This window comes from Pseudoliparis swirei, chromosome 18 (genome assembly GCF_029220125.1).
Source record: "Pseudoliparis swirei isolate HS2019 ecotype Mariana Trench chromosome 18, NWPU_hadal_v1, whole genome shotgun sequence".
NCBI classification, from domain to species: Eukaryota; Metazoa; Chordata; class Actinopteri; order Perciformes; family Liparidae; genus Pseudoliparis; species Pseudoliparis swirei.
The window spans coordinates 6,560,618-6,574,771 of record NC_079405.1 but is presented as its reverse complement, the minus strand read 5'-3'; the positions used below and the strand labels follow the sequence as shown (position 1 = coordinate 6,574,771).

Here is a 14,154-nt window from a genome sequence, read left to right as displayed (position 1 = left end):
ATACACGGGTAGTTTTGAGGATACATTGGAAGTTTACGTAATCAGGCAATCTTAAGAGAATCACTCAAGTTTGTACAGTAGCTGTAAAATATCTGTGTTTGTGTGTATAAATAATGTTTCTCTCTATTTACCCCTGACTTATCCCAATTCAGGATGGAGTCCAATCGCCAAAGACTTTGCACGATGTCAATATGCAATTGTAATGAATTATTGTTAAACTCTAAATACTCGTCTCTCCTGATTGAGATAAAAATTAGGCTGAAAAAATCGTGCATGGCGACTCAAATTCAACCGGAGGATGCCGTGACTTAAAACCAATAGGAGTAGAAACGTTAAAGCACTAGCACTAGCGTGTATTGTAGCGATTGGGATGGCTTACCGCCCGGTGCTGGACCGAGTGGCTAGTTGAGTGGCTGTATTTCTGCGACGCCAACGTAGTTCGGGTCCTCTACGTGGGGAAACATCGTTGGCGTTGCAGAAGCCTTGCTTCTCATGCCAGGCGGTCCGTCACCGTGCTGCGAGTCGGACCGCACTCTGCTGGATCACCAATGTGATGGCACCATTTCCAAATTACCCAAGCAGCACTTTCCATATTAGATCCTTTAAAAATCCATATCAGGGCAAATCAAACTGCATATATACGGATATATCGGCTCACATTGGCCAGTTGTATAGGCCCAATATGACGCCTGGTAAGTTGTGCACATTTGTCATGGAACTACACTACCATTCAAAAGTTTGGGGTCATCCAGACAATTTCGTGTCTTCCATGAAAACTCACTTTTATTTATCAAACGAATTGAAAATTGAATAGAAAATATAGTCAAGACATTGACAAGGTTAGAAATAATGATTAATATTTGAAGTATTAATTTTGTTCTTCAAACTTCAAGCTCAAAGGAAGGCCAGTTGTATAGCTTATATCACCAGCATAACTGTTTTCAGCTGTGCTTACATAATTGCACAAGGGTTTTCTAATCAGATATTAGTCTTCTAAGGCGATTAGCAAACACAATGTACCATTAGAACACTGGAGTGATAGTTGCTGTAAATGGGCCTCTATACACCTATGGAGATATTTCATTAGAAACCAGACGTTTCCACCTAGAATAGTCATTTACCACATTAACAATGTATAGTGTGTATTTTTGATTAATGTTATCTTTATTGAAAAAACAGTGCTTTTCTTTGAAAAATAAAGACATTTCTAAGTGACCCCAAACTTTTGAACGGTAGTGTACATACGATATGGTAAATTGCTCTCACTAATAATTATGACCAACATTAAAATGATTACCTTCTTGCATAAAATTAAAGTGCATGTGCTTCTAGGAGGAGAAGCGTCTTTAATGGCTCCGGAGAGAAGCAATCGGTGTGAACAACCGTGTCGTCTCTGGCTCTCTGGACGAGGGGCTTAGCTTGAAGGGAGACTGATACGAGTTTATCTTGATCGAGCTGCCATTCCCCCAAATGAGCTGCTAAATCAATAGTGACACCGGGCAGTCATTCTACTGTGTCACCAGAAGGTTTAGAGGGGAATACAAAATTGGAACAAGGTGAGATGAAGCGTGACATTTCATGACATGGACCTGTTTTTGCTTGTTATAAGAACGCACCATGCTAGAGCCACAATGAGGTTAAAATGTAAAGAAATGTTATAGATATTACATGATTGGACCCCATGCTTTGTATCAGGCTTATACAGAGTCACTACAAGTGCGGTGAACCACAGTGATGAAATGCATGAAACATTTCAACTATTTCAACCAAGCAGTGATGAAACAGTGTAATGAAAAGGAATAAGTGCCATGTGAAATAAGGCCACTCATAATACATGTCAAGGTCTGTCAATCGATAGAGTACAAACTCTACATTAACATGTAAAGCGTGCATTTAAATTAATAAATGTGCGAAGGTTATTACTTCACACGAGTCAAGCGGCTAAAAGATCTAATGTGTTGAAAAGCTGACGAGGAGGAGAGGGTTCTCACCGGGTTTGGGTTGGTCCAAACCAGCAGAACCGATGTGCCATTAAGATATTATTTTCTGGGGAAAAAAAAAAAAAAGTAGCCTACATCCACAAGAATGTGCCGACAGCGTCACATCGCCTAATTCAGCTCCTATTGCAGTGGCAAAATGGTTGGGTACCGAAAACCGGTTCCAATGTGGCATTCATGTCATCACCTTCGCATTGAAAATGCGGAAAGTTATGTTTTGATCGCCGTGTATTTATTTATTTGTATGTGTGTTTGCGTGTTATTCGCATAAGTCAAAAAGTATTCAACCGAATAGCATGAAAATTAGTGGGATGATTGGTTATTGTCCGGGGACCATTTGATTAGATTTTGGGATCGATCGGGTCAAAAGTCTAGGTCAAGGTCACGAAAAGGTCAAAATCTTCTTTTTACCATATAGCACGGTCAATTCTTATCCAATTGGCATGCAACTAATGCCAACATGTTCATAATTCAATGCCCAATCTTGTGATATGCGAAGGTATGCGCTCTACCGAGTGCCCGTTATAGTTTAACTTTGAAAGCGGAGGCGTGCAGCGCGTTTGACTGTCTGCGTGAGCCGGTGGCGTGCACGCCGTGCACATCGGCGGTCAGGCCGCGCGCGACGGGGGAAACCGGTCGCCTTGAACACGTGGAGACCGATGATGACAAGAGCAGCCTGGACTCCGATTAGTACCGAAACGTTGATTGCAAGTCTTGCATTCATAAAAGTAGGCAAGCAAATAATAAAGTAGCCACTACAACCATGTTTAAGACGGTCTGATACCCATTTTTTGTCAGCGTTGCCATGAGAACGGCTTTTACAGGGAATATGGCCGAAGAGGTTTTTAATGTCCTCATTGTCAATCGTCGTTTTTTTTTTTTTTTTTAAGTATCGGTTCAGACACCGTTTAGGCACCGGTATCGTCTTAAAAGTACCTGGAAAAGAAGAAAAAAACCGATAGCTTGTATGGATCTGCATGTTAAGTGGACTGCTGGATTAAACCCCGGCCAGTGGCTGGGTGAGTGGCCAGCGAGCTTCCACTGAGCTTCCGGTGTCCGCGGTGCCGTTAGGGGAGGCGGAGCGGCTCGTCTGACGGCGAGATCGGCGTTTCAGTCGCCGGCTCCTCCAGCCCGCATGTCGAATGGTCCCTGGGCAAGATGCAGAACCCCCGGATTGCTCCCGAAGGCCCCGCCATCGGTGTGTTAGTGTGCGTTAGTCTAGATCCGGATGGCCAAGTGGCAACGTGTTGCGCATTTGTAAAGATTATTGCACTTTTTTTCTTTTCCCCAATCCATTTGGACTTGTGGACTGAGGACTGCACCAAGACGAGTCATCCAGACGAGAGAGAAAGAGAGGGTGACACAGTAATATGACACCACACACGACGGCTGTGAGGGGAGACATTTGAGTCAAACTGCATTTTATTTATTTTTTACCTGGTGACTTTGGTGGAGCGGCTGCTTCGTCTACCAAGTGGTGACATCTGATATACCAGTCCGGTGTTTGGCTTAACCCTCCTGTTACTTTAGGGTCCATTTGACCCCATTCAATGTTTAACGTCGGTGTTCTTTGGGGTCAATTTGACCCCAGGCTGTTTTTCACTGTGTCAAACATACAAGAAATATCAACTTTTTTAAATATTTAAAGGGCTATTTAGGTAGTCAACAAACAAACAAAAAGTACCTCACACTTAAACTTGGGAAACAATATTAATTCTAATAATTTTCTGGAGGTTTTAATTGCTGGGGTCAAATTGACCCCGAGGGTAAAATATGTTAGTAAATGTGAAGGTAACTGGAGGGTTAAACCAGGATGACATGTTTTACTGTGGCCCAACAAGTTGTCAAAGAAAACCTCTAATGAAAATAATGTGAATTTAAAAAAGAAAAAAAGAAAAAAATAGATATCTCTTCAGCGCAAAAGTTTGGACTTCAATTTTCCGTTTTATCGACAAATCAACCACCGCCGATCTCGAGCGGAAGAAAAAAAAATCATCTGCGCATTCCCCCGACGCCAAAGAGAGACGAGATAAACTTTTGAGGTGTTGCGGTACATTAACACCAACCGAACACCGACTGATGAAACTAAACGGGTCTGAAGCAAATCAAATGTTAACAGTAGCAGAGGATCCACTGGAGGGAAATAATCATTATCTCACTGAAAGGAGGCTGCAACAAAAGCAGATGGTGAGCACCTCTGGGAAGGAGGGATGCGGCGGAGCTTTGACCACCAAACGGCTGCAGAATGGATCAGCCCGCTCATTCAAGGAATCGTGAAAGAAGCCGTCGGCTGCTAATGATGTGTGCCGTCCCGCTCACCGTGCGCCGGGTTTCCACCTTTTGCATAGATTATTTTCCTGAGACTGACCCCGATAGCTTTTACCTTCACAGCTGTCATATAACTGCAGCTTTAGCGCGAGTGATATTTTTTTCTAAGCGTACGCACGAGCTCCGAAATGAGTCACGGATACACGCCAATAAAAGGCAAACATTAGCTCGACATTATTATTTCAGGGAATTTCGGAAGTGTGAAATATGCTGTTGGTTTCTTTTAATACCCCAAATGCGTTTCTCTTACTCCACATCCGACAAGTAAAGATGCTGTTTGCTCGCCCCCAAAAATACAGCTGGAATCCCGCCTTAAATCTGGTTCATTGTGTGATCTCGCAGTGTGTGAATAATAGCCGGTATATTCATAACTGCTCGTCTGTCTTAAAAGATGTATTATTCAACAGCGTGGTTCATTATTTACATGAATCTATCAGCAATGTTATCATGTGCAAAAAGCCAAGAAGGAATTCATGGCTCTGCAGTGGGGCAATCTAAGCAACTTTTCATTATATCGTGTTTATCCTGCACTAAGTAGTGTTTGCGTGACTTTTTTGTTGACGGTTTGATGCACTTAACTAAACCAATTAGATGCCAATTTAACCGCCAAGCACTAATGACATCAATGCCATGCTGGAGCGGTGTGGCGGCGGCACGGCTTCGGATCAACTGTGAAACAGAAAAGATCTTGTAATTGTTTTGTGTTGTGCCTCCGAGACACGTAGATAATGTGCCGTTGTAAAGATGTGAAGGAGCATAAACAATGACTCAGTAGGTCAGCTTCTGTGTCTTGTTAGGTTGGAATAGTTTATTTTGATAACATGTGCAGAGGTCTTATGCTTTAAATTAATACATATAGAAAGATATTATAATAGGAAATATTAGGGAGAATATTGATATTGTTACCTTCGCATTGAAAATGCGGAAGGTTATGTTTTGATCGCCGTGTATTTATTTATTTATATATTTATTTGTCTGCGTGTTACTCGCATAACTCAAAAGGTATTAAACCGAATCGCATGAAATTTGGTTGGATGATTGATTATTATCCGGGGACCCTTTGATTAGATTTTGGGATCGATCGGGTCAAAGGTCAAGGTCAAGGTCATGAAAAGGTCAAAATCTTCTTTTTACCATAGCGCGGTCAATTTTTTATCCAATTGGCATGCAATTTATGCCAAAATGTTCATAATTCAATGCCCAATCTTGCGATATGCGAAGGTATGCGCTCTACCGAGTGCCCATTCTAGTTATTAATGTATTATGAAGCATAGGGGTAATGTTTACTCTATGCAAATGTAAATGGCAAGAATTAATGTATGTTGCATGAGAGTGACTATGTTAGTATTATAGATTGACGAAGCCGGTTGAAGCCTGTGAAAGTGACTTTAATGCGGACAATAATAGACAGGACTTTTATTGTGAAAATACTTGACCGGAAGTGATGTTTTGACCCGGGGTTCAGTGACATTCGACCCCTCCATTGTTCGAGCGGGAATTTTAACCAATCACTAGGTGTTAAAGGCTGGACTCACCTTTGAGAGTGAGGATTGGCTGATTTTGAGTCTAAGACTTTGTGGATTAGAGATAGCGCTCTCTTCCCACGGGACGCCGGAAGGCTGAGGAGCCGGGACCGATGAAGACCACGATCGTGAGGCCTTGAATGTTTGTTGTACACTTCCTGCCATTAAATGTTGATAACTTAATTCACGCGCGTCCGGAAGCCTGTTTTCCATCATTTGCGAAGTGCCCAGTTTCAGAACATCCTTATAGTCTCCAATGTCAAACTTAAAATCAGGAGCATGAGCTAAGGGGTGAGGGAACATGCCTGAATGGGTGCGATGCCGAAGGCCTGTGTGCTCTTGCATGAATTGTATATGTTCCCTTCGATGGCTCCTTTGTCACTCGTGCGCGGCCCCCTTTAATCCTGAGGCGAGATGCTTTGTCCGGCCAGCGGTGAACTGGAATGTCAGAACCAGAAACGCCAGCGCAGTGTCCTCCATCGAGCGGCGCGGGCGAGAAGGCTTCGAGCGTCTTCTTCCCGGGTCGCTGCCTCTCTATTGCGTTACTCGTATGCATCGCGGAATGAAACAAACGAGAGAGAAAAAAATCACTAAAAAGAAGAACAAAAATACTTTTTCCTTTCACTGAACACGAGCCAAACTTCTCAAATACGATTGATTTGGGAGAAAATGAAGAAGAAGAAAGATCCCCGTCAGGCAACCTGCTGATGTATTCGAGTAAAGCGGGACGTACCTGGCCGGGCGATGCGTTGCAGCAGATGTGTGTCGACTTCACGAATCGCATCTGCTGCGCGAATGAATAATGTAATCATCCGACATCTCTCGTCTGTGACCGTGAATTATCTTTTCCCTCCCAACTGCTTGTCGCGGCGTGTCCCGCCGCCCGGGAATAATAATAAAAAACGCACTCAAATGATCTCCGGCTCCCGGTCCCTGTGTTCCCATTACATAAGGTCGTAGTAAAATATTCATCCCGCTGCTCTGGACCACATCTGTATGCAGCGAAGTGCTGAGGAAACACTTTTCTATAAACAGGGTTCTTACACATTTTGACCAATGGATTTCCAGGACTTTAAACCAAATTTCCACGACCAAACTGAAATCTCGGTATATACATGAACATTTTTGAAAATTGTGCGTATTGATAGCGTACGCCGGCTTATATTTTGAGCGTCTTTCTTTAAAAAACGTATTAATTATTTCAAACTCGGCGTAAATGAATATGTGATTCTAAAAAAAAATCCAGGACTTTTCCCAAACTTTTTTGATTGAAGTTTTTTCCATGACTTTTCCAGGCCTGAAAATAACCATTTTAAGATTCCAGGACTTTTCCAGGTTTTCCATGAACGTACGAACCCTGTATAAAACCTGCTAACACCCGGCCGACGCCGGCTGCCGAAGTGTTTTTTTTAACGTGCACGTGTGTCTTGTGTCTGTGTGTACGGACACTGGGTGTGTGTTGGAGCGGTCGGGTTTGGCACACGGTAAGCGTGCACACGCGGGATCTTTACGCGCCGCGGTAATGTGCGTGTCTCCGTGCCGAGTTCTCCCTCGAGTGCACGCCTTGGCAAACCCTATAAAGCACACGCGTTTATGTCTCGCAGACGAGGTTCCAGCCCTTCCGTCTGCACGCTGCATCATCATCAAGCGGTGTCTTCCTGGCGCAGCGCATGTTATGTAATGTTATGCGAGGCGGTCGTAAAAGTCAAGCCGGTTGCCTTCCGGGACCATCGGCAGGTCCAGGAGGACCGGGGGAGCCAGCTGGCATCTGGCTGACCTATGAGATCGCTGGGAAGCCGTAACTCAAGGCTCCACCTAAATGACCACACACACACACACACACACACACCACTCTCCGTTAAAAGGTTTAACGGTTTAATCTATACACCGGACCAGACCGCTTTACTTCACGTCGGGAGCCTTTTCTCCTTTTTGATCGCCGTAATGACCCGTATTCAATTAGAGTGGGCGTTGATTGATCGGCGACTATCTCGGACAGCGTCTGATCTTCAAGACGGCGGCGTGATAACCCCGGTGGCGAGCCGGTACGATCTGGCTATCGTCGATCGAGTCGAGCGGCCGTCTCGGCGAAGCGCGCCTCCTTGACCTCCAGCTGTCGGAATGTAACGAGAAGAGAGGAAACGCTAATCTACACATCGAGAGGAAGAGGAAGGAGGATCAGAGAAATCCATATGAAATATGCACGGGGTGGCGCTCGCGTGCATTAATGAGGCGGGAAAGAGCGGCGCGCTAATGACGAAAGATTTTTGTTGTTGTTTTTTTTAAAGGCATCCGTGTGAGCGAGGGGATCGAGAACACGCCGCTAGAGAGGCTCATTACCGCGTGCCGACGTCTACCGGCGCAGGATTTTTTAATGCGCGAGACAAAGAAATGCAGGAGTTCATGCACACTTGTTTGTAGATCTACAGGCAATGCATAGGGGAAGAATAACACGGCATATGAAAGATGCACTGGGTTCACTCCGGTTTACGGGGGGGGGGGGATGCCTCCCATGTGGTTTGTGATTCTCGGGGACCGGGGAGCTTATTAAACCGTACATACACTGCAGGCTGTTGCATATTACATTAACTACTACACACACACACAAAAACATGAAAGGAACGTCGGGGAAGGGATATATTGGCCTATATGGAATTTACTGTTAATAAGCATCTTATCTTTAGTGTATGATATGATTTAATGTATGATATGTATATTTATTTTCATTGATGCTCTGATGTGCACCGCTGCTGTGATTTTTTAAAATTTCCCCACTGTGGGACGAATAAAGGTATATCATCTCATATGATCGCTTGGAAATAAGAATCATTACCTTAGAATGAGCCGTTTGGACTGGAGTCCGCTCCACGGAGCCCGCCGCGACGTTTCTACAGGAGCCCAGAACAGAGAAACCAAACACTGGCTCCAGATCTTGCCACTCACGTATTTATGTCGACTACTGTAGTTCTTCTACACACTTGGCACACAACAGACGGTTCAGTCACTGCTCGATGCCGCCAAATCTCACACACACACACACACTCACACATTGCACCGTACATTTTTCCTTTATAAAAGCCTCGTGTTCACGTCACCGAAATCTGGAGCTGCTTGATGCCGATTTGATTTAGTGAGGCAGATAAACATTTTTTTTTTTTAAAGGTATTCCACCGACCATCCCACACTAACCTGCAGCGTTGACTCACTTTATGTAAATCAAAGTTTTTCTGTTACGTCAAATCAGGTTCTACCTCATGACTCAGCATACATCAAACATGACGGCCAACCGTGATGTGAAAACACAGGGTTCCCGCAGCCAAGGAAATAAAAAAGTGCTATCCTAAATCACAGCTCAATAATAATATCCTATCCGCCTGCCAAGCATCTCTCCAGCATGGCATTGGTGTCGTGTTGCTCGCACTTGAAGGCACCATCTGAAGCCGTCTGGTCCGGCTCGAGAGTCGTCTAGCAGCAGTGTGGTGAGGCCAGAGCCTCAACGGGCACACGACACGCAGCTCGAGCTTCCATTACCATCAATAAATGCAACGCGTGATTATTTTCAGAATTAATCGTTATGTTTTCCGATAAATATTGAAACAGTTTAGCTCCACTTTGTATTAGTTGTTTTCATCCTGTCACTAACTATCATGTCATTCCAGATCCTGCTTCCCATCTCGCCAGTCCAACTCCCTTCACCTGCCTCTGACCACCTCGTTAGTCCCTCATTCCCTTCACCTGGTCCTCACGCCCATCTCACCTGCCTCTGACCACCTCGTTAGTCCCTCATTCCCTTCACCTGGTCCTCACGCCCTTCTCACCTGCCTCTGACCACCTCGTTAGTCCCTCATTCCCTTCACCTGGTCCTCACGCCCTTCTCACCTGCCTCTGACCACCTCGTTAGTCCCTCATTCCCTTCACCTGGTCCTCACGCCCTTCTCACCTGCCTCTGACCACCTCGTTAGTCCCTCATTCCCTTCACCTGGTCCTCACGCCCTTCTCACCTGCCTCTGACCACCTCGTCCCTCATTCCCTTCACCTGGTCCTCACGCCCTTCTCACCTGCCTCTGACCACCTCGTTAGTCCCTCATTCCCTTCACCTGGTCCTCACGGCCTTCTCACCTGCCTCTGACCACCTCGTTAGTCCCTCATTCCCTTCACCTGGTCCTCACGGCCTTCTCACCTGCCTCTGACCACCTCGTTAGTCTCTCATTCCCTTCACCTGGTCCTCACGGCCTTCTCACCTGCCTCTGACCACCTCGTTAGTCCCTCATTCCCTTCACCTGGTCCTCACGGCCTTCTCACCTGCCTCTGACCACCTCGTTAGTCCCTCATTCCCTTCACCTGGTCCTCACGGCCTTCTCACCTGCCTCTGACCACCTCGTTAGTCCCTCATTCCCTTCACCTGGTCCTCACGGCCTTCTCACCTGCCTCTGACCACCTCGTTAGTCCCTCATTCCCTTCACCTGGTCCTCACGCCCTTCTCATCTGCCTCTGATCACCTTGTTAGTCCCTCATTCCCTTCACCTGGTCCTCACGCCCTTCTCACCTGCCTCTGACCACCTCGTTAGTCCCTCATTCCCTTCACCTGGTCCTCACGCCCTTCTCATCTGCCTCTGATCACCTCGTTAGTCCCTCATTCCCTTCACCTGGTCCTCACGCCCTTCTCACCTGCCTCTGACCACCTCGTTAGTCCCTCATTCCCTTCACCTGGTCCTCACGCCCTTCTCACCTGCAGCCCATCCCCTCATTAGTCCCTCACTATTTAGCTCCCTCACTTCCACTTGTCCTCTGCCAGATTGTCTTGTGTTTTTCCGACCAAGCCCTCGAGCGTTCCATAGTTTGATTATTCTGTCTGTTCCGATCTTGACGACGCTTTCAGTAAAGAATCTTTATTTGAATTATCTGTCTCCTGAGTCGTGCATTTGGGTCCACCCTAACCCCATTGTGACAAATATGTAAATTTGCTGTTGTGTAAAATGTCACATAGTAGCAAAAAACAGACGTCGTCATATCCTAGAGCACAAGGTAACGTCTTCTAATTGCCCTAGATAAATAAAAAACTGAAAGAGGATTTATTTATCGCCCAGAGCCGTTTCTCACAATTGAGAAGTAGTAACTGGAGAATGAAGAAAAGCACGATCTAATTATGAATTGATTTTTTTTTTTTAAACAGTGAGATCATTCTTTATATTTCCGTTACAGTCGCACTAAACTTGCAGTCGGGGTAATTTTGAGGATATGTTGTCATGTTGTTATCCTGGGATTGCTTTGTGCAATAACCAGCAGCCGTCCGACGCTGACAGTAAACCCTTGGCCTGCTGAGGTGGCCTTAATTAAAACACTGAATCAGTTGGGTGACTGAGCCACCAGCTGACCTCACAGCGCTTCCAGACGAGGGAATGAATTTCCACATGAGATGGAGGTGAAAGTACATTTTGAAATCCGCTGCAGAGCAGAGGATGTGGAAATATATATCTTAAAGTTAGATTAAGTGTTATTAAAAATTTCACATTTTCTTAAACAGAATTTGAAGAAGCCACTACCTCGCCGGTCCCAAGGAAAGTGATCCGAGTAAAATCTCAGCTAAAATGTGTAATTACACATGAAACTGTTGAAACGCGTGACAGTAATTCATAAAAACAAGTCATTATTTTCAAATTCCAAAAAAGGGTGTATTATTCTCGACCAGTAAATAGCAACGAGAGCTTCAGTAGAATGAGCTATTATACGTGTCATGGAGGCTGGAAACATGTTTTAAATAATTCATAAAATGTTCAGATGTACATAAACAGAAGATATTTGTTCCCACCGTGGAACAAACGTATACAACAAACCGATTGGAAGACTGGCTATGGGGTGGAAATAAAATTAAGTCATATTCTATTAATCACGACTGTATTGTGACAGGCAATACCTCTCGCTGCTTAGCAACCAACTCCTGCAGGGCAACAGCCAGTGATGAGATTTACCATCTCCTCTCTAAAGTGTCCATTGTGTGGCGGCAGACCTCCAACACCGTGTTCTCTCTCTCGCTGCTCTGCAGCTCCTGTTTTCATCATTTCAGCCAGCGTTGTTAGTAATTAAAGAAAAAACCCATACACCTGGATCAATAAAGCAGAAACAACACAAATCGCAGGTGTGTGCGCGCGGTATGGAAACGGCGAACGCGGCTCGCGCTCTTCGTTCCGCGCATTTCACGCGGACGAAGAAAGCAGACGATCGAACGTAGATGAAAGAAGAAGAGTCGGCCGACGTCTTACCTTAAACAGGCGCAGGATGTTGGCCACCATGATGGAGACGGAGCTGGAGGAGGCGCCGATGACGCCCACCACCCGCTCCGGCTTGGTGATGACCGGCGCTCCGCCGCCCAGACACTTCACGTCCGTCCCGTCCTTCTCGATCAGAGCCTGCACGAAGGTGAGCGACTGCTCCAGGGCGTGCGTGTCCCGGGAGCAGGTGTCGAGGATGCGCGCCCCCAGCGTGATGTTGGGCAGCAGGTTGTGGTCGTTGTTGATGCGGTCCAGGGCGAAGAGCATGGCCTCCAGCCGGTGGATGCCCTTCTCCTTCTTCAGCTCCCCGCACGGCTTGCCGTCGTGGCCCCGGGCGTGCACCGGGAACAGCCCGCCCAGGGAGATGTCGCCGTCGATGCGGATGGAGTTCAGGTGCGTTTGCCCCGGCCCCTTGGGCTTCGCCGCCTGCGTGGCCCTCGGGGAGCCGTAGAGCAGCAGCAGCAGCAGCAGCAGCAGAGTCCGGCTGTTCCCATCCGGCCGACACGCCGGGGGTTGAAACATGGCCGCCGCGGCCCGAGCGCGCATCCACGCGGTACGACCAAAACCCGGCGGTTAGAAAAAACAGCAGAAGCCAGGTATTGGGGGTTTTTTAGGATGGCCCGCGGGTTAATTGCAATACCTCTTGAAGCAGTTGGCACAGAAAATGCTTCCTCTCGTGCCTCTCCTTTCTCCCGGTCATTAAATTAATTTTTAATATGAGGTAGGGCTATTTCACGAGGCGTAATCCGGTTCTCTTCTCCTCTCTTTCACTCCATCATGCGACCGTAGTGGCGGGCAGCAGCCGCTCCGGTTGTCTGTTATTCACAGGCTGGCCTATGGAGATCCTTCACTCGGGGCATGAGGAAGAACAAAGGTGAGCTTTTTCTCTCCCTCCGTCGTGGCCCTCCTCTCTGTGTGTCTCTTTCCTCTCCACCTCAATCAGAAGTTTGTAATCTCCCCTGCTCCCCTGGGCAGGGATTTGGGATATGTCAGAGCCCTCAGGCCTGCTTAGGTCCACAGGCTTCAGAGCGAGTTCCTGAAAGATGAAAAAGAGAAGACGGTGAGACAATGCGCAGAGAGAACGGAAAGAGAGAAGGAAAGGGATTTGTATTGCTGTGAGCTTTTCAATGCTTCTTTTTTTTTGTGCTTAACGTTTTTAGTGCAGCATTACGTGGCATGAAGACACAGATCAGCTCCCAAACTCATTTATTTCTCTCATCCGGTCTTCAGCATCGACCATTTTGATCTCAAGAGGTTCTCCGTGGACTCTCGAGTCGGGCAGTCGGAGACGCGCGCTTCCTCTTCGCCCGTTAACCGTGGATGTCCATGGCCGCTATCGCAATCGCGTGGCGTTCTTTAACTGTTACGTTTCCTATTCTTGCTCTTGATTTTTACATCAAACGGGTTTTGAAAAAAACAAATTGAAAAAGGGGGACTGTTTTATGGTCCCGGGAACCGGACCGCGCTCTGGGCCTCGGCGGTAGTTGTTCGGATGCCGTCCTGTGTTGGCGCTTTGCTAAGAAATCCTTGTTTGCAAGAAAATATATCTCAGCATTGCTGCCATATTACTTCTTCAAAGCCTGACAACGCACCAGGAACATTAAGGATTTAAAAGCTTCAAAATGACGGAATGGGCTGCAGACACAGCCGATATCTCTTTGTGCCGATTGGACCTCTCGCCCACGTGTTTCTGCCCACTACAGGACAAATCAATTACATATATTATAATGGGATTCATATGTGGGTCTCAGAGACTCTTGTCCAAAACCAGTGCCTTGTAGGTTAAAGTCTCCGAAATGAGTTTGAAATTGTAATTATTCCATTATGGGTGGAGAGCAGCTTTTATATCCACAGTCGGCGAAAAGGATAAATACCCAACTTAAGAAATCCCTGCAGTAAGGAAGCCCACTTCTGACTGTAAGCAGCCATTAACACATCGCTCATGCATCAGCACACGAATGACAGGCTGTCTTCTAGATCCCCGGTGGGGGCTGGGATCGTCCCCGCGAAGGGGTATAAAACATGTATGCGCCGAGG

General features: G+C 46.4%; 1 protein-coding gene across 1 annotated transcript in view; it reads right to left on the bottom strand.

The window, feature by feature from the left end:
- LOC130208954 (metabotropic glutamate receptor 4-like) overlaps positions 1-12,663 on the bottom strand; it is a 134,630-nt gene extending 121,967 nt beyond the window's left edge. The window contains exon 1 of the mRNA XM_056438414.1: positions 12,109-12,663. Within this exon, the coding sequence (XP_056294389.1) occupies positions 12,109-12,663 (555 nt within the window). The remainder of the gene's footprint in view (positions 1-12,108) is intronic.
- Between the last annotated feature and the right edge of the window lie 1,491 nt (positions 12,664-14,154).